The following is a 20,448-nucleotide window of genomic DNA, read 5'->3' as shown; positions in this document are numbered from 1 at the left end:
AAAGATGCTCAGGGGCCGTTGTGACCCTGTGGCTGCAGAAACAAGGGGACACTGTGACACTGTGGGGTCTCAGGGAATCCAGAGGCCCTCGTGACCCAGCAAGGCCAGATGGAATCAAGGATCCATTGGGATACCTCAGGGCCTTGCGGTGTCCAGGGGTCCTCGTGACACTGTGGGGCCTCATGGAGCCAAAGGGGCCCTGGGATTCTGTGGGGCCTCATGGAGCCAAAGGGGCCCTGGGATTCTGAGGGGCCTCATGGAGCCAAAGGGGCCCTGGGATTCTGTGGGGCCTCATGGAGCCAAAGGGGCCCTGGGGTTCCGTGGGGCCTCATGGAGCCAAAGGGGCCCTGGGGTTCTGAGGGGCCTCATGGGACACTGTGGGGACTCAGAGACACTGTGGGGCCTCCTGGTTCTCAGTCTCTTCTGACACTTGTGTCCATCTACAAAGACACAAACCTGGGCAGCCTGAGCCTGTTGATCCAGAATATTCCCATCTCCTTGGGAGGACATTCCTGCCATCTGTGCTGCTCTGTGTTCCCTTTGCTCTCCAGAGGAAATCCTTTATTAGCTCCTTTTTTACTGAGGTTAATCCCTGCTTCCCTTTGCTGAGATGGGATACTCTTTTACTCTGATGAGTGGGATTCCCAGTTTCATTTTCACTTCTCTGGGGGGTATATCCAGGAGACCACAACCTTTCTCTTCTGCCCAGATTTTACAATCTATTGCACTTTCATCCTCCAATTTGAGCACCATCATTTTCGCCACCATCTGTCCTTCCTGTGGGTTTATCCGTATTCCTAGTTGCACCTGTAAGTCCTGGCTTAATAAATTACATTCTGATTTGAGCATGTATAACAAATCCACACATCCTTCTCTGGAATTTCTTTTAACAGTAACTTGTTCTATTACTGACACTTTGAATGGCTCATTACTAGCCCCTCTTACTTTACACATCTTTTTACTTGACTGACATCCTTTGGGGAATCTTGAAACATATGATCTATCATCCCCAGTATCAACTAAAAATTCACATTCTTCCCCCTGGGGATCTAATTCCAAATTCCTCCAGGCCTCTATCTTATGATCCTCCATTTTCCCCAGGGGACAGAGCCCCTGACGCCCCTAATCGTCACTTGCTCCAATGTCAGTCTCTCTGTATAGCCTCCTATCCCTTTTCCATTTCTTGCAGTCCTTCCTGAAGTGACCCTCTTTCCCACTGTAGAAACACTTCCCCTCCCAGGGGTCCTTATCCTGTTCCCAGGTCTCTTCCTTTCTCCGTTTCTCCATTCCCTTTCCTTCCTCCCTTTCCTTATCCTGGCTGTCTCTGGCCACTGCCACCATGATCCTTGCCTTTGATTTCATCTTCTCTTCCTCCCTCTTCAAATGCACTTTTTACACTTCCTGCAATAATTCATTCAAGCCCTTTTCCTGCCAATCCTCCATCTTCTTGAAATTCCTTCTGGTATCATTCCATGCCCTGGTCACAAACTTCACTCTTACCAACACCTGCCCCTCTGGGCTGTCTGGGTCCACACTGGAATACAGCTGGAAATTCCCTCTCAGTCTTTCTAACCACACCCTGGGGGGTCTCATCTTTTTCCTGTTGGCTATCAAAAGCCAACTTGGCGTTGCTACTCCAAGGGACTGCCTCTCGAATACCCTTAATGATTAGGGATCTATAATCCCTCATGTTCCTACACCCGACTTCATCATTTGGGTTCCAGTTAGGTGGGTGGCAGGCATTCTTTTCATCCCCGGCTGCCCAGCCCTGTTCTCCTTTTCCCATATTCTCATGCTCACGGCCCAGATTAGCTGAACTTCCTCAAGGGAGAAAAGGATGCCCAAGATGAATTTTAGCTCTTCCCAAGTGTATATGCATGGGCCCAAAAACTGGTCAACCTGGTTGGCAATCCCTCTAGGATCTTCCAGTGAGGGCTTGATTTCTTTCTTAAAACTCCTGACCTCAGTGGTAGTCAAAAGTGCGTTCACAAAACCAATCCCATTGAGCACCTCCCATAGGGACTCCCCTTAGAGGTAATAACCTCTCCACCACTTCCTCCTTCGGTATATACTTCCCTGCCTGGGATCAGGTGTAATAAGGGTGGCTCCCTGAAATCACAACTGCTTCCTTTGGTCTTACATACTGTGCACTCACGAGAATGAATCACTTCCTTATTTGAAACACTCTGTTGATTAACAACTTTCTGTCCATTCTCTTCATTAGCTGGCAACCCTCCTGAAGGGTCTTGAGGTGTTAGAGCAATACTGGAGAGGGAGGACTGAACTGCAGGTGAAGCAAGAGGATTAAGGGGGAGGAGTTGGGCGGAAGCAGTGGAAGCGCGGAGGAGCATAAGAGGAATGACCGGAGTGGGGGCTACTGGGGGTACCGGAGGGGCAGGGAAGGTATGGGTTGGATAGAAGGAGGTGCTGGAGGGGCAGGAAGGGGTATAGGTTGGACAGGGAGAGGTGCTGGAGGATCAGGGAGGGGTATAGGTGAAACAGGGAGAGGTGCTGGAGGATCAGGGAGAGGTATGGGTTCGATGGGAAGGAGTAACGGAGGAGGAGGAGGAGGAGGTGGAGGTGGAAGACAGTCCAATGGGTCCCATTTTTTTGTAAATTCCTCTTTTTAATCTTTGGTTTCTTTTGGCACTTTATACACTCGAATCTTTTTGTCCCAAATTTCATTCTCCAGCCAACAGGCCACATATTTGATTTCCTCTTCATTTAAGATTTCTCTCGAATTGATATACTTATTTAAAGCCAGACACAACCATTTTTCTTTTGAGCCGAACCATGGCCAACAAACAGGTCCTTCTTGCATGTTCTTTTGTGGCCAAATTTTATTGCAGTAATTTATCATTTTGATCTTATCCAACTCTTTTAAATTCTTGTCGTTGTCCCAATTTTCTATCATTTTCCCCAGTGGACTGTCCAGTGGTATGTCCCTCAGTTTCATTTTCTTAGCTCCTCCCTTGCGGGAACACTCACCCACACACTGATCCAGGACTTGAAGAATAAAATTAAACCAGTTAAATTAAATTAGCTGGAAAGAAAGTTCCAAGGGAACCGAAATCTAGATAATTACAGTGAAAACCCAAACAACCAACCCTAATCTAAACAAACTCTACAAGGGGAAGCGAATACAACTGAAATCAAATAGGAAATAAATAGCTAACTCGTGGGAAAATAGTATACCATGGGAAAATATACCATGGGAAAATAATAAACTGTGGAAACATAAAACAAGATGGCCACCTGGCCAGATGCTTTCCTGGACCCTTGCAGTCCACCCACTGTCAGTCAAATGTTATTACATCACCACGTCTTCCAGAGGAGGGCCCTCCCCTTTTGAGATACTTCTTTTTCAACACCAAAATGGCTACTCCCTGGAACTAAGATGCTTCACACACCACAACGCTAGTTGTCCTCCTGAAATGGCTCTTTCCAGCCACCAATACTACACAATTGTTTCCCCAAAATGGCTCCTTCCAGCCACCCAAACTACATAGTTGTCTCCCTAGACTGACTATTTCTCTTTGGAAAATGAAAAAAACTTGAACTCAATGAACTGATGACCTTAAACACTCTCTGTACTCAAAATAGTAAATAAAATCTGTACACCAAACAAGTAACAAAACACTGACTCTTAAGCACAATCCCACAAAATCACAAAATACTCTAAAACAAACAAAGGCTCCAACACAAACTAAAAATTCCACATTCATGAATAGACACCAATTAATACTAAATGAAACAAAAAAAAATTACAGTCTTTAACTCAAAAGTAAAAGACTATCTATATATATATCGAAAAGCAAATTATATTCCTAACAAGCAGGTTCTAATACCTCCTTCCTATCTCTAATGGGTAGGTGGACTTCTCCTAGCCGGCGGCCCTTTGCCCTCCCAGGCCCTTCGCCACGCTACAAGGAATCTTCCCTCGACCAGCTTATCTCTCAATCCAGCCGGTTTCTCCCCAGACACCTGGAAACCTCCCCGCGCTCGCCCTAAGCAACCCTGGATACTCTTGGGCCCCTGGCCTAGGGTCCTACACCCCTTTGGTTGGGCTCCTACTTCCTTCCCCTGCCAAAAGGGGAACAATCCCCTAACCGGAGGCACACCCTCAGTGGATCTCCGGTTAGGAGTCTTTAGCCCACCCCAAAGGTCCTACCACCCCATACACCCGGGACGCTCCCCGTGCTCGCCCTGGGGAGCTACCCTCCAAACTGCTTCAGTCAGTGGAACTCCCCTGAGTCCCCCTTGTCTGGATCAAGGGTCCAGCGATGTTCACCCCCTGACCGAGAACAACCCCTGGGAGCCCCGACCACCCTGGGGGAACAGGAGCCTAAATGTGTAAGGGCGGACGAAAAGAAGGGTACTCCCCATTCACCCACACCCAGGAGGGTCCCTTGGGGTACCACACTCTCTCAAATTCCAACCGCTTTCCTCCTTTCCCAGCCGGCCCCCTCGGGGGAATCCAGAGCCGTGGTACTAGGAGTCCCACACCCACTTTGGGTGTCTGAGCTGCCAGCTCCTGTCTCACTCACTCCCCACGCATGGACGTACCCCCTTATGTCTCACCCCATTCGCAACACCTACCTGTGTGTTGCGAGCCATGCTCTGTCTAGGAGGGCTTCCCCGGTCTGAGTGGAAGCCATATCCTCAGTCATTTCTCGGGTATAGCCAAGGAACCATCTTCAGTCTTGGAGAAATCCAAAATCCAGGCAGCCAAAAAAAATCAGCTGGATGCGTCTTCCTGAACCTGTCCTTCTCTGGGCGTGGCTATCCCAGACGAGTCCTCAAAAATTGTTAAAAACAAGCAAAATGAGGCTAGGATTCTTTAAAAAGCTCAAGCCTGTTTATTAAAAGGTAAAACAAAGACGGGACTCCAGGGTAAGCCTGGGGCCTATGGCAAGTCGGAGATACAGGTAACAAACATGTGTGCTACACAGAGCGTTTCCTTGGACACAGGTTCCACAGAAAGACCCCAGTGCTGGGCACTTGGGGGGTTTATAGTCTCTTAAAGCTGCAGGATTGGTGTGCTTTCAATCCACTCGTTCATTGGTCCTTTTTCTGGTTGCTGGTTGGTCCATAAGATGGTGCATTCCTGAACAATCTTTCTGGAACACTGGGATCTCAATGGTTGGTTAGTTTACCAATCATAGTCCATATTGATGCCATCATTTCATTGGTAACTTTCTAGAAAACTCCCTCGCCCAGTTCTCACTACCCCTTCTAGTGGGGACACACTCATACTACAGTACATTTAACTTCATAACTTATAACATAACTGAGGTATAACAATCTATTACATTAATTAACAATTTTGAATGAAATTACATCATTAACAATTCATAACCCTGCCTATGAAAGCCAGCTTTATACTTATACCAAGCTGGCAGTCCTCTCTTCCCCTCTTTCTGCTTCTGGGCGCCGGCCCCCAGCGGCGCCTCGGTCTCACGGCTTTATGTTGATGGGCTTCACAGGGAAACCAGCGGCCCCCATGCAGACGCGTCTTGCCCCATCGCTGGGTCAGCGACCCCCGCGGTCTACAAGACCTTTGCAGAACTAAGTCTGCCCGACCCCGGCAGCACCGCGTGGACTGTGCCCGGCGCTGCCACTGCCTCTGCTGGGGTAGCAAGTGCCGGGAGGCGCTGCGCCAGGTCTCTGCTGGCCGCTCTCCGCACAGAGCAGCCCCCGCACACGCAGCTGCCTCCTGATGCTGTGGCGCCAGCCCCGTGGTGCCAGGTGCTCTTTTACCAGGCCAGCCCTGCCAGGCTGTACTGCCTGGCGTCCCCGAGCCACCACGGGCAGGCACGTGTGCGCAGCCCCCACGGTCCCTCCACCCGAGACACCCCACACCACAGGGTCAGCCTGGCCGCCCCCACACCAGTGCTCCATGTGGAGTCTTACACCGTCTCCCTTTGTGTGAGCTGACCGGGACCCCACCACGGGTCGTTGGCACAACACGGTCTCCCCACTCCCAAGTCTTTGCAAATCTTTCAATCTCATGCATCCCACTGGTGATGGGGTCCCTGCTTTCCTCCTTTTTACATGTCCCGCTTGCAGCATTTCTGCCTCTCTTCTAAACGCATCCCGCCAGCAAGAGGGTCTCCCCCTTTCTTCTCTCATGCATCCCACCTTAAATGTCTAACTGCCTGACTTCAAGGAAGACTTTTCCTACCAGTCACCACTTCATTAGGGAACACCCTGCTTCAATATCAATTAGAAAATAATGTTTTTCTGCCTCTTATGAAAAGAAAACTAATGAGAGAAGACCTTGAAAATGGAGGGAAAAAAAATCATTTGAGGTAATTGCTCATTGAAATCTTTTTCATTAATTCCACTCCTGAAAAAATTAATTTTTGAATATAATTCTGGTAGAGGTGCAACTCCTTTGGGCTTTGTGCACTCTGAGGAGCCCCATGGGAGATTTGGTGCCAAGTCCATGAGCCTCAGTTCCCCAAAGAAGGTGTCACAAATGCCCAAGAAAAGGAAGTCCAAAACAAAGGATGAACACACCTTCCAGGGCCCAAGATAATGTTCTCCTCCCCACTGGATTTTTGCCCTGGTCAGGTGGGACTGTCTGAGGGTGAGGGAGACTTCCTGTGCAATCCTTTGCTCTCCAGGCGCTGAGCAGCTTGATGCCCAGAGAGGCTCCCTGGAACAGAGGCTGGACAAAGTTAAATGAATAAAATAGGGATTAATTAAAAGGCCTTCAAAGGATTCACCTTGAGCAGTGAGAGCCCAGCCGAGACTACACTCAAGATGGATGACCGGTCAAGAGTTTTCACACTTTTATAAGGTTTGGTCCATTTAAATATTGGGGTTAATTGTCCAGTTATGGTTATGCAGTCCCATCCTCCAGTTTGCTTGCCTCAATTCACTGTTGTTTGCACTTTTTGGGCCTGAAGCTGCAACCGTGTCTGTCTTGGTCTGGGCTGGAAAAGGATTGTTTTGTCAGACTACACTGTGAAGAAACTTGCTAACACTCTGTATGAAGTCCAGAGTTACAGACTAATGCAGTGCAGCATCTGGAAAATAGGAAAGCTAAAACTTAAGACATCAGCCTGTTCCATGTTCCCTTGGTTCCATGGAGACCCAAGAGTCACAATGGCTCCTCTGTGACACTCTGGGCTCCACAGTGTCACCCTGTGCCCTGGGTTCCAGGGGAGTTCCACAATGGTCGCCTTTGATTCCACAAGGTCCCCACAGTGTCACAATGGCCGCTTGTTTCCATGAGATTCCGTAGTGTAACCATGGTGTCCTTGGACCCACATTGTCACACCTGATCCATGGTTCCATGAGGTTCCCCGGTGTCACTGTGGTGTCCTTGGACCCACATTGTCACACCTGATCCATGGTTCCATGAGGTTCCCCAGTGTCACCATGGTCACTGTCAGAGGCTGGATGAGATCAATGTCCCGAGACACCTTGGGATGAGCTGTCAATCAGTCACACAGTGGGGACAGTGCTAACCCAGCCCTGATTGCCCGAGCAATCACAAGTCTCACCTGGGGGGAGGCCCACAAAGACCCAGGGGCTTAAAAACACAGAGCACAAGGTCAGCCCCTGGTGTGGACTCTGCCTTCTCCTGGATTTTGTATCTCACTCACACTGGAACCCTAGGAGCTGGTAGTCAGATGCATGTCTTTCTGTCTCTCTCTCCCTTTCTTCTCCTTCTAATGCTCTTTATAAGGAACATCTTTGGGTACCTCAACAACTTCAGTGTTTAGAGGTTTCCAGGTTAAATGGACTGAGTGAATAAAGTTACTGCTGTGATAAGCGTTTTATGTTAAATTGGATGTTGTATTAAATCCTTTGCCAAAGTTCCTTGGTTTTTTTGTACTTTGCCCGTAAAATAAATTTTGTGTCATTTTGACCTCCTGAGAGTATCTTGGTCTTTCTCCTGTTCACCAAACTCGAGTAAAGGAGCCTTTGGTTAACCCCAGCATTTCAGTGTTCTGGGGTGTTACAGCCCTGCAGGCTCACAATGGCCTCTTGTTTCCATGAGGCCCCACAGTGTCACACTGGCCCCTGGGTGCCATGGCCCCAACAGTGCCACAGTGATCCCCTTGGTTCCACAACTTCCCACAGTGTCACACTGGCCCCTGGGTTCCATGGCACCAACAGTGCCACAGTGATCCCCGTGGTTCCACAACTTCCCACAGTGTCATGATGGAGAAGGAAGACTTGCACACCCGATGATGATCAACAAGTCTCAAACTTTATTGATAGGCACGCATATTTATATTAGTGTTAATGAGGCTAATACATATTGCAAAAGGCGAGCTCATTATTGGTTAGTTACTTATCAGCCAGCTACACCTACTTTGCATCCTTGTGGTAATACTGTTGCAACTTTTCTGCTTTTCTTCATATTTCTAACTAAAGATCTTCCTCCTTATCCTGCTGTTGCACCAAGGGCACAGTGTCCTTGCCTTATACGGAAACTGACTGCTGACTCCTATACCTGTCTCCTTCTCGCTTAATCAAGGGTATTATGTCTATATGGCCTCTCTCAGCTAGCCAACTGTCCACAAAACTCTCCACACTTCCCCCGTTTTCTTTTTGGGCCAGAAATGTTGTATGCCAAGCCTTGTCCATCATTTGGCTAACCATTCTTTGTATGCAACTAAATAAGCACAGTAACACAAGCATTAGCAACACAAAAACAACTAATATCCCTATCGCATACATAATCATTGTTCTCAGCCAGGGGCCTAATCCAAGACTCTTTAGCCATGCGTCTAACCCCAAACAGTCTTCTTCTTTCAAGGCGTGCAGCCCTTACTGGAGCTCCTTACTCTTTGTATGTATGGATGTGGAATGATCCGATAAATTCATGCAACACATACCCTCAAATTCATCACAGCCATGGCCTTGTGCAAGTAAAAGGAAGTCAATTGCAGCCCTATTTTGAAGCGTTGCATGACGAATAGAATCAACATAAAGCAAAAGGCTGGAAAGTGCCAAAGAGGTGGCATTGGTTTGTTTAGCAAGGCAGCATCCTAACTTATTTAAAATGGCATGGGCACCTGCTGCCGATACCCCTGGAGTCAAAAAGGATGCTGCCACTATGGACCCTGGGGACCAAAATTTTCTAACACAGCTGCTCAGGTCCATTTAGCAGGTACCCACAAGGATCCTGTAGGGGTAGAAACACAGAGATATCCGCGGGCCCAATATAATACCTTAGCAGGACCTTGCCATTGCCCTGTCTTAGGATCCCTGTATTTTACCCACAAATCCCATTTGTGACTTCTGATATGGATAACAGAGAAAGGATATTTTCTCAACTTAATTGCCCTCTGTAACTGTATAAACAGCTCATGTAACCTCCTGTTTTGAGCCTCTTTGATAAAGGCATCTTCTATTCGCTCACATACTCCTGCAACATACAAAGAATCTGTCACTATATTGAGAGGCCCAGAAAAATGCACCATGGCCCAAACAACAGCCAATAACTCCATCGTTTGTAAAGTATCCGATTTGGAGGCCGGGAGACTCTGATGGTGCCATTGTCCCTTTTCCTGCCAAGTCACTGCAGCAGTTCTGGATTTTCTTCCCGCATCTGTGTAGGCTGTGATGGCATCCGACAGGGGTTTCTGTGACCTTTTTGTGCATTGCATCCAACCCCACTGCCCTCTCCATTTCAACGGTATATTGGGAATATCATCAGTGGCGATCACGCTTCCGGCCCCCAGCAGCACCTCTTGTAATTCCATACTGTTTATCAGGTACCAGGTCAATGTATCTTTCCTCATTGGTATCCGTATCTGCTCAGGCTCCTTTCCCGTAATCTGTAGCACACGTTCACGACCCATCTTGAGCAAGTCAGCCAAAATTTCGATTTTTTGAAGAAGGGTCTTATGCTGTTGAAGTGGAGGAGATATCCATTCCAAGGCCCACGCCTCCCCCGTTTTTCTGTCTTGCTGAGTAAGTGCTCCCAGTAAACCAAAGCCTCGTTCTCTCCTCGATTGCGATTGATGAGGGGGCAACGTTTTAGTCATCTGTTCCAATGGAACCAATTGGGCTATCCTTTGTCCTTTCTCAATTCCTATCGGTGGAAAAGGAGTGACACAAATTTCCCCCGTATAATCAGCGTCTATTACCCCAGTTAAAACAAATAATCCCATCATGGTGGCCGATGATCGTCCCAGCAGCAAAGCACCCATAGGTTGTCCATCAATAAAGATTGGTCCCTTTATTCCAGTCGGCACCTTTTCCAGGTGGGTGGTCATCAATGTTACTGCTGCTGAGGCTGCCACGTCCAGCCCGAGGCTCCCGGCGGTGGCTGGTTGTAGTGGAGCTGGGCTGAGGTGTTGACAGCGGCGTTGTGGGTGTCTGACTGGTAACATTTAAATCGGCCAGCAGATAGAGCCCGCGGAGCATTTGTTGCCGCTGCTTGTAGGGGAGCAAGAGCAGCTGACACCTGACTCTGTGTGGCTGCTGCCTGTTTCTGTACTCCTACTCCTAACTCCTTAATAGCTTCTACTAACATTGCCTGATTTCCTACGGGCATATTTGCCAATCGTTCTAATGCTTCTTCTATAGACCAATTAGCTCCTAGGGTATTCAATACGTTCCTCGTAGCCTGGTTGCTATTCTGGAGTGCACATTGTTTCAACAAAGCACCTTTCATAAAGTCAGGGACTCCTGCCCGTTCGATAGCAGTGGCCACCTTATCTATAAGAGATCCAAATGATTCATCCCTTCCTTGCTTTATTCCCATATAAGAGGGGACCCCGCCTGGCTCTTTTATCTTGTCTATGGCCAGTCGTACCAGGCGCATAGCTTCCTGACATTTATTGGGACCAATTAACGCTTGTGCCTCCGTAGGAAGAAAAGGCCCTAAACCCACTAGCTCCTCTAGGGTTATTCCGTGTAGCGGGTCGCCTGGCTGCCGTGCTGTTGTGACACATTCCTGGCAGAGTGCTTGCCAGTGTGCATTAAACAGGAGCTGCTGATGTTGAGTGAAGATCAGCTTCACTGTTCCTCTGCAATCAGCCGGCAGTAACACCTGAGTCCCCCAAATATAGTCAAGCATTTGCTTTGTGGGCTCACTGGTCACTCCAAACTGACTAACTGTGGCTCGTAATTGTGACAGTAGCTTCCAATCCAGCGCCGTAATTGTTGCTTGAGATCCGCCCCCTGCCAGAGGTGTAAATACCACTGGACAGGCAACATCCATAGCTGCAGCTATAGCCTCACTGTCCCCTGCAGCCCCCAGGCCTTTGCTGTCCCCCCGAGCCCGTTCCCTGTCCCCGAGTCCCGCCCGGCTCTGGCAGCAGCAGCAGCCGCAGCGCAGGGGGCGCCGGCCCGGCCCAGCCGGGGCTCCCGGGCAGCAGCAGCAGCAGCGCCGGCCCCTTCCCACCTGCTCCTGCCTCGGCTCCCAAGGGCTTTTTCCAGCTCCATTCTGGACTAGAGCAGCAAGCACCCACACACAGCCCTGACTCCTCAGGGCCCGCCTGTGCTGCCCTGACCCAGCCTTCAGGGAAAGAAAGGATCCGCTTCCAGCGCTGTTTCCAGCACTCTTTTACTCACCCTGAGCTGACAGCAGCAGGCTGCTGGTGGCTGCCTTTGCCTTGACACTTGGAGATCCTGACTGCTCTTGTCCCTCTTCTGCTTGCCATTTGATTTTTATCTCTAAAACTGCAATTGCTTTTTTGATCAGTGCTACTGAGAGTGCTTTTGAGATGGGGAACTCTGGCCTTTTGTCACAGGCATCATGATTAGCAGATCTTGAAATGCTCTCAAGTCCCTGAGCACAAAGTCAAGGAGAATTCAAGCCACACAGGCTACATTTGCAGTGCTCAAACACAGCCCTGTTGCTGCTGCTGCTGAAATAGAATCACCTGCCAGAGGCCATCACAGAAATTGCCTCTGGAGTGTCACATGAAATGAAAAACCTACCAGGGGAAAGAAAAACCAGAACCTCTTGACTCCCTTCACTGCTTCTTCTGAGCAGCAGCAGAAAATGGAGATGCCCAGAGGTATTTCCAGCTGCTGCTGATCCCAGCTGCAGCCCAGCCTGCTGCCCAGTCCCAGCGGGAAGCTGAGCCCAGCCCGGGCAGCTCCCGCAGGGTCGGGAGCTCAGCGCACGCGGGGCCAGGCCCAGAGCCCCGGGCACGGCCGCCCATTGCGGAATGTCCTGATGCCCAAACCTCCTACTCCTGCCACACAGCACCCAGCCTTGCTTTACGTGAACTGATTGTGCTCCAATTTATATAAGTGCATGAGTTGTGGAAGCATCTGAACTCAACACAGAAACAAACTCCCCCTGCCAGCCCATTTTCATCTTCTAGATCACTTTCAAGCTGTCCATGGGCATGATTCAATGATTATCACACAACACTCCACTTCTGGCTGCAGGCTCTGGAGATTCTTTCTCTGCATTCACTCAGGCTTGCATTCCCTGACAATTCCTGGGAGCCTGTCATGTTTTCTTAGGGTAGAACAGTAACAATGAAAACTTGACCAATGTCACAACTCCCCAGCCAACAAGGAAAAGAAAGAACAAGCTGTAAAGTTTTTAAAACATTTGTCCTGCTTTGCTGCAAGAGTCATGCTGCACGCACGGTGTGGAAAACAAGAGAAGCTGCGGTTGGTGGCACATCTTGTGACAGAAGCTGCACCTGGTTCTCCAGGAAAGGCACTTGGAAAGAGCAAACAGGACTGTGGAGAAGCTTCTGGGAAAAGTGAAACAGCTTTTAGGAAATGAAATGAGAATGGAAAGAAACAATCCAAGGTGTTTATTTATTTCTTTCTATGCTCCCCTTTTCCATCTTGCACTGCTTCTCCATCCCATTCATTCCAAATGCACCTCACCTCTAAGATCAGTGACTTGGCGAGTTTTAGACACTCTAAAATACCTGGAGCCACACACAGTTTGCCTTCCCCTGTTGTCACTGGAAAGCAACACTGGCGATGTAAGGGCAGTGCTTGGCTCAGGCAGGAATCCTCCAGCAAGGGAATGTGCCCGACAGTGTTTGAGGCTCAGCAAGGCCAATGCAGAGCAGGCAGCGAGGGGATTGCTGTGCCAGTGTGCGGGAGTCAGGGCTGTGCATGTGGGCTCAAGGCTGCAAAGCTGCCGTGTTTGGACAGAGCAAGGGGCTGTCCCGGGGCGCGCGGGGCTCGGCCGTGGGGCTCGTGGGGCGAGCGGGGAACGGACACGCGGACAAACGGCCCCGGGGCTTCAGTTGCAGCGGCGGCAGCGGCGGCAGCAGCAGCAGCGGAAGCGGCGGCAGCAAAAGCAGAGAATCGACAACGCGCTTTCTTAATTTCTCTTTCTCTCTTTCTCTTTCTGTCCCTTTCCCGCTGTCGGGCACCCTTCTCTGGGCGTCCGTCTCCCGGCGTCCCTCTCCTCTCCCCGCCTCCTCTCCCCCTGCCGGCCCGGGCCATGCCCCCGGCCCGCCCCCGGCCCCGGGCGGGGCTGCCCCGGCCCCGGCCCCGGCCCCGGCCCCGGGCGTCCCGCCGCGGTCTCGCCTCCGTGCGGCTCTGGCCGTGCTGGCGGTGGCGCTGCTGGGCGGGCATCAGTGCCTGGGGCTGGGGCGGCATCGCCGCCCTTTGGCTCCGCCTGGCCCGAGCCCGGCCCCGGCCCCGACGCAGGGTCCAGACCCGACCCCGGCCCCGACCCCGACCCCGACCCCGGCCCCGGCCCCGGCCCCGGCCCTGGCTCCTCCCGGGGCCCGCGGAGGACACAGGCGGCGCGGCCGCTGCCGCCGCCTCCGCTGCGGCTTCCCCGACCCGAGCTCCGCCGCTCGGCAGCGCGGGCCGCCGGCCCCGAGCCGCCGCTGTCCCGTGTCAGGGAGCGAAGGGCTGGCGATGGCCGGCGCGGGGCGCTTGAGGGCCGCTCGGGGGCCGGTGCTGGCCCCGGGCCGAGCGCTGACAGCCGCGTCCCGCCCGCAGGGAAGGCGCAGCGGGGCCTGAAGGAGCAGTACCGGCTGGGCTCGCTGCTGGGGCGCGGCGGCTTCGGCAGCGTCTTCGCGGCCACGCGGCTCTCGGACGGCGCCCCGGTGAGCGGCGGGGCCGGCGGCGGGCAAGGGACGAGGAGGAGGAGGAGGAGGAGGAGGAGGATGCTGGGTGTGGGCAGGGCGGGCGGCGAGCTGAGCCCGCTGCTGCCCTTGGCTTGCAGGTGGCCATCAAAAGGGTGCCTCGGAACCGCGTGCAGCACTGGGGCGAGCTGGTGAGTGAGCGGGGCCAGCGGCAGAAGCCGGGCCGTGCCGGGCGGGGATGAGCCGAGGCCCGGCAGGGTGGGAGCCTTTGGGACGCCTGGAGGGAGAGCGGGCGTGGGGCCAGCGCAGGGCGCAGAGCATCCCGGGCTGGGTGAGGGCTTCCCCACTTCTGGCACGGCATCGGCCCCACCGACGGCATCGTGCTCCTCCCGCAGCCCGACGGCACCAGCGCACCGCTGGAGATCGTGCTGCTGGCCAAGGTGTCCACTGGCTTCTCCGGGATCATCCAGCTGCTGGAGTGGTGTGAATTCCCCAACGACATCGTGATGGTGCTGGAGCGCCCGGAGCGGTGTCAGGACCTGCATCATTTCATTCGGGCACGGGGCTTCCTGTGCGAGGAGGTGGCGCGGGAGCTGTTCCGCCAGGTGCTGGAGGCCGTGCGGCACTGCACCAGCTGCGGGGTCCTGCACCGCGACATCAAACTAGCCAACATCCTGGTTGACCTGGCCACCGGGCAGGCCAAACTGATTGACTTTGGCTGTGGCACCTACCTGCAAGACACAGCCTACATTCACTTTGCAGGTGAGCCCACGCAGGGGTGTGCTCCTGGTGCCGGCATCTCATGGCCCAACATCTCACAGCCCAAGCTGGGTGTGGCAGCAGGGATTCTCTCTTTTGCTGCCCTTCATGGCACTGAGATCTCAGCCAAGGTGCTTTTGAGCAGGGGTGGGTGGGGAGGCAGCTTCCAGCCCTGCTGGCAGCCTTTGCCCACCACTCTTCCCAGGACTGGGGCTAAGGCTGGAGCAGCCAGCCGGAGAAAAACAGCCGAGGGTGGGGATAGCAGATGGACGGCGGTCCAGAACCTGTGCCCCAGGCAGTTTGGTATGCAGGTGAGAAAGGGCTTGGACTGCTCCACTCACCTGGTTTGCTTTGGCTTCCTAATATTTTTTGGGGCAATTCAGGCAGGGTGGATGAAGGCATGGTTTTTCCCCCAGCACTGAGTGGGTTTTTGTCATGGTCGAGCCTAGCCAGGGCTTCCACTGCCCTCTTCCAACACCAGTGGCTTCTTTTCCAACCCCAAGTCATGACACCAGTCCCAGGTGCTGGTGAGAGGGCAGTGGTCACCCTGTGTGCCACTGGGGCAGCCCCCAGATGCCCAGGGATGCTGGGGCCAGGCTCTGGGAGCAGCAGCATCCCCCTGCTGAACTCCATCTGTATTCCATAGGAACACGCTCCTACAGCCCCCCGGAATGGACCCACTTTGGCTGGTACTACGGCAAGCCAGCTACCATCTGGAGCCTGGGCATCGTGCTGCACCAGATGGTCTGCGGGGAGCACCCTTTCAGGAGGGGCCAGAAGATCAGCTGGGACCAGCAGCTCTCGCTGCCACAACGGCTCTCTCCAGGTGCATCCTCTTCTCTGGGCACGGGGGGGAATGCCAGTGCTGGGAGACAGCAGCGGGCTCGTCAGCATCCCGCTCTGGCAGCTGCTGAGGGGGTGGCACATGTCCTGCTCCCCTGCTCTCCTCCAAAACAGGGATTCAATGGGAAAGCTTAGGCCCAGCTCTGAGCACCTCCAGCATGGCCTGGGCACGGGAATAGTGGGGCAAAGGCAACCGGAGCCTTCTGCAGCTGACCGGCGGTTTCTGGTTTCTGTGCCCAGAGTGCCAAGATCTGATCAGGCGGTGTTTATCCATGCTGGACGTGGAAAGGCCCTCATTAGAAGAGCTGTTGTGTCATCCTTGGATGCAGGATATTCATCTGCCCTAGAAGAAGGGAGAGAGCCACAGGCCCCCTTTGATGCAGGGCCCTGGTAAGTCAGAGCTGCACACATGCCTTGGCAATCAGAAACAAGGGAACCCAGACTTTTTGTCCTGCCTGTGTCACTGCCCAGGGCTCATCAGATGGGAACACGCAGCCCCTGTGCTGGAGCTGAGCTGCTCTGCCCAGCACTGGTGGCCGCTATGCAAGCTGGTTTTGCTTGTCCTGGTTCCCGGACAGCTGGGGCCCTGGGCAGAACCCTGACAGCCTGGTCTCACCCCAGGCAAGGAGTAGGAGCCCCTGGAGAAGCTGTACCAGGTGGGGCTGCTGCTGCTGCTGGAGCCAGCGAGGAGCACATCAAGGATGACAACCTCTTCCTGCACCTGGCTTCTGGCCAGCTGAAGATGATGGACTTGGATTCTGGCACCTTCTTCCAAGCCAGGCTCCACAGCGAATTTGCAGATGAGTCCACACCCAGGGAAATGCTCCCAGATTTGGGCATTGCCCAGCCTGGCTGGGAAGCAAAGGTTCCCCCTTTGCTGGGGCGGATGCAGCTGATCCTTCAGTCGGCTGCCCAGCTGCTTTTGGCAGGGCTGGGGGCATGGGCTGGGCTGGCTACGAAATGGGAGTGGGCTCCTGGCCCTGCCAACAGCCCCCAGCAGCCACCGTGGCCCGGGCTGGGGCTGGGGCTGGGGCAGCCAGCCCGACACAAACCAACGCCCATGGTGGGAGCAGAGGTGGGACTCCAGAACCTGTGCAGGGGCTGCTTTGCTGTGCAGGCAAGGAAGGGCTTGGGCTGCTCCACTGCCCTTGTGTGCTTTGGGATCACTGTTATTTTGGGGGGCAGTGCAGGGGGGAAGGGAGATAGCGAGGGCTTCCCTCCCCCGTGGGTGGGTTTTTCCCCAGCATGTTGGGGTTGGGCCTTCCTGAAGCCCCTGATAGAGATACAATTTTTAACTTTTTTTCTCTTTTCCCAGTTTTGTCTGTAATCTATTTTCAATAATTTGTTGGTTTTTTTTTTTTCTAGAGAAGCATTCTAGGACGCCCAGTCAGGATCGGGAAGTGCTTGGGAGCAGCTGCGGTGTGGATGGGCCCTGCCCTTGGAGAAGGCTGAGGACATCGTTTGGGACCAGCTTTTCTTCCAGCCGTGGAGGGCGTGAGGTGGGTCCCTGTCTGCTTGGCAGGGTGGGATCAGAGCTTTTGGGAGATGGCAGCGAGCACAGGAGCATCCTGCTCTGGGCAGCTGCTGAGGAGGTGGATGTGCCCTGGCTGGCTGCAGGCTGGGCACATGTGCTGCCCTCCTGCTCTGCTCCCAAAGGCAGCAGTGATGGGCAGCTCTGGGCACAGCTCTGGGCACAGCCAGCATGGCCTGGTGTCACGATCCACCCTCACGGACAGGATTGTGATTGTTCGTTATCTGCTCTCAGGGTAGAAAACAGCAACACGGCAAGGGGGTTTGCAGTAACAATCAAAATCAGTGTACTTTATTGAATGATCACAGCAAAATGCATTGGAGGGGACTGGGGAAGAGAGAGAGAGAGACACAGAGAGAGAGAGAGAGAAAGAAACCCTGAAGGAAAGAAAAGGAAAAGAGAGAAAGAATAAGTATATCTACCAACGTAGAGGCGATGTAATTCCAGTCAGGGTCCAGCTGACGTCCAGTCGAGGAGTCGCCTTCACATTGGGGAGATCTCGAGTTAGCTAGCTGACTCGAGGGGTTTTTATTAGAATTTTCCATTGAAAGTTGCAAAGGAATGGGGAAAAGATACAATTGTCTTATGATCTCAGCTGTGGGGCAGAGCCATTGTTTTCCCTGGTTCAGTGGTCACTGCCTGCAGGCAAACATCTCAGTTTGATCAGCTGTTCTCCCCCACACACACTGCCCTCTTCCTCCCCCCAGGTTACAGGTTTCAGTCCTTGAGGAGAAAAGGAGTCTTTTCCATATAGGGGTTTCATGTCTCAGTCTTGGAGGGAGTGGCTTCTCCCATCTCAGTCCATCTGCCACGGTGGTTGTCCAGTAGATGAAGGGTCTTCTGTGGAGACCACCAAAGGGTAATTCCAGAAGAGAGTCCAGCCAGGCTTGGGGGTGGAAAACTCCAGGCCATTGTCACAGCGCGATGCAGGCGGAGCAAGGTCAAGGTGCTCCTTGTCCTTTCACTGGGAGCAGTGTAGCATGAGGTGGACAAAGGCACCTGTGAACAATAACTCAAGTTCCAGTCCCGGGGCCTTGGCAAGCCCCACCAAACCAGGATGTAGGATCCTCTTTTGGTGGTCTCAGTTTTTTCACAATGATGGTGAGGCAGATGAGAAAGCAATTTTGGGCAGAGTCTTACACCCTGGCAGGAAGGTCTCCTTGGATTGCTGCAGATCCAGGTTCTGACTGTGGCTCTGTTCCTCTCTCTTCCAGCCCTTCAAGCCCTGAGTGAAAACGACAGCCCCTCCCACATAAGCACCTTTGTTCAGGTGATGTTCCAGGGAAGAGCTGCAGAACTACTTTCATCTGCTGCCTCAGAAGAACCAGTGTCTCCTGAAGACCTCCAGATCCCTTGGAAGATGAGACCACCTGGAGAGCAGAGGAGACCAGCTGGAGCTCCAGGCACAGCTGATGACTGGCACAGCTGAGCCTGTGGGAAGCTCCCATAGCTCCTGCCTTCCCCCTCCCTGTTGACAGCTCCCTCCCTCCAGCCCTCAGACCCTGCCCATCCCCTTTCTTCCCTCCCAGCTCATCCCTTTGCTTTGCCTTCCATGAATAAACACTTTGGCTTCTGTGCTTTACCTGCATCTCTGTGGAGCTGAAGCGATGCAAATCCAGAGCCCTGGGACACACAGGCCCCTCCTGCCGTTCTCTTCCACGCTGAGTTTTGTGCACAGACACAGAGGAACGAGGGCAGATCAGGCTGGAAAGGTGCCTGTGCTGAAGGCCCAGTTCCACAACACTGTGGAGTTACAGATCATGCTGAGCACCCTGGAGCCCCTGGATTTTGGAAGAGCCAAGCCAAGGATGTTCTGAACCCAGAACCAGAGACCATCCGGGCTTAACAGAGAGCTTTGGGTGTGCCTGAGAGCAGATGAAGCAGCAGCACGGTGCCCGAGACTCGGACGCGCGACCGTGCCAGTGCCCGGAGCTCTGTCAGGCAGTGCCGGGATCCCGTGTGTGGTTCTGGTCCCCACAACCAAGGAATGGCAGCCCCAGCCTCAGACCCAGTCAGAAAGCCAAGCAAGTGAGACCAGAGGGAGGGCAGCCTTCCAGTTTCTCTTGGGCCTGGATGCAAAACAACCCCTGCTGCTTCTTCCTCCGCCTGTGTGTGGGGTGTGCTGGTGGCAGAGGCAGCCAGGTTGTGCTCTGCGTTCCAAAGCCTGTTGAGAGCGGACATGAAAAGCGCTGCGTGCACAGCAGAGAGTCCTGGAAGGGGCTGGCAAGAGCGTCCTGTGGGGGGACAGGGCTCTGGGCTCTGGCCGGGAACAGCCTGGGTTTGCTGCCGTGAGCGCAGGCAGGAGTTGAGGCAGCTGAAGAGGCAGCGGGCAGCTTGTGTTTCCAGAGGGCCTGGGGCTGCACCTCTGAACCTCCACTGGACACACACTTGGGGGAATGTGAGCTAGAGCTGGAGTGCCTGTCCTGAAAGGACCAGGAGTCATTCAGCCTTGCCAGCTTTTCTTAACAGTGTGTTGGTGTTCCCCAGGAAAGCTTCACATGTGGGGAAATGCCTTTGGAGGAAAGGGGCTTGCTTCTCAAGGAAAGTGCTTCCCAGGCAGCTCCCAGTGAGGGAGGTGCAAGTGTCCCCCTGGGGCTCTCTGTGCTCCTTTCAGTCCTTGAGGCCTCTTGCACTTGGCACAAGGGCAGGGCAAGGGAGAAGGCTGTGAAGAGCAGGTTTGGCATCTGCCTGAACTTGCAGAGACCAACCCAAGCACCTGCAGCAGGGTGTGTTTGCTCCCCTCCTTTGGGCAGAGGTGTGAGCAGGAGCATCTCTGTCCAGCCACGAGCCCCAAAGCTGTCTTTGAGAGCTGTGAATTAAAAGGCCTTTACGCACACACTTTTCTCATCTTCTCTTTCTGCTGCGTTTCAACTCTTGGCAATATACATTTGCCTCTTGCTTGGAGGAAGCTGCTGTGGCCCAGGGCCAGCACAGAACTGGGCTGGGTGGGCCAGGCAGCGTGGAGAGTCTTGGCTGATCTTGCTGTGTCCCTGGCCTCAGAAAAGGCTTGGAAGCTTTGCCTGCCAAGGTGTCCTGCTCATTGGCTCTCCCTGTGCATCCTGGAGAGAACAAGGTGGGCATTTCTGGCAGCTGGGCATCAGCAGGCCTTAAAATGGGGGCGAGTTGTGGAGCGAGCCCAGCTGAGATACCCTGAGAGGAGCCCAGTGCTCCTTGCTCCTCTCTGCTGACACGTTTGTCTGGTTTTGGGATGGGCCTGGCTGTGTGAGGGGTGCTATGTGGACACGAGACAGCCGGTCCTGTCCCGCTGGCTCCCAGCAGTGCCTCGCAGCTGTCCTGAAACCACGTCAGGATGCTGGC

The 20,448-nt window shown here is 53.4% G+C and overlaps 1 protein-coding gene across 1 annotated transcript; it reads left to right on the top strand.

Annotated features, from left to right (window-relative positions):
• The first annotated feature begins 9,444 nt into the window (after positions 1 to 9,444).
• LOC119696257 (serine/threonine-protein kinase pim-1-like) lies at positions 9,445 to 16,007 on the top strand. Its single transcript, XM_038125980.1, has 6 exons — positions 9,445 to 9,478; positions 13,612 to 14,018; positions 14,138 to 14,188; positions 14,393 to 14,759; positions 15,403 to 15,582; positions 15,840 to 16,007. The coding sequence occupies exons 1-6, from the start codon at positions 9,445 to 9,447 to the stop codon at positions 15,944 to 15,946; spliced, it is 1,146 nt and encodes a 381-aa protein (XP_037981908.1). The 3' UTR covers positions 15,947 to 16,007.
• The last annotated feature ends 4,441 nt before the right edge of the window (positions 16,008 to 20,448 follow it).

The sequence above is a fragment of the Motacilla alba genome, unplaced genomic scaffold (genome assembly GCF_015832195.1).
Source record: "Motacilla alba alba isolate MOTALB_02 unplaced genomic scaffold, Motacilla_alba_V1.0_pri HiC_scaffold_28, whole genome shotgun sequence".
Lineage (NCBI taxonomy): Eukaryota > Metazoa > Chordata > Aves > Passeriformes > Motacillidae > Motacilla > Motacilla alba.
This window is presented reverse-complemented; position numbering and strand designations above follow the sequence as displayed.

What these genes read in the sequence shown, in the direction of transcription:
- LOC119696257 (XM_038125980.1), top strand. Translation starts at nt 9,445, where the DNA reads ATGGCCCAAACAACAGCCAATAACTCCATCGTTT. An exon ending in AGCCAATAACTCCATCGTTT is followed by an intron (nt 9,479 to 13,611) that starts GTAAAGTATCCG and finishes GCCCCGACGCAG; the next exon opens with GGTCCAGACCCGACCCCGGC. An exon ending in TGCAGCACTGGGGCGAGCTG is followed by an intron (nt 14,189 to 14,392) that starts GTGAGTGAGCGG and finishes CTCCTCCCGCAG; the next exon opens with CCCGACGGCACCAGCGCACC.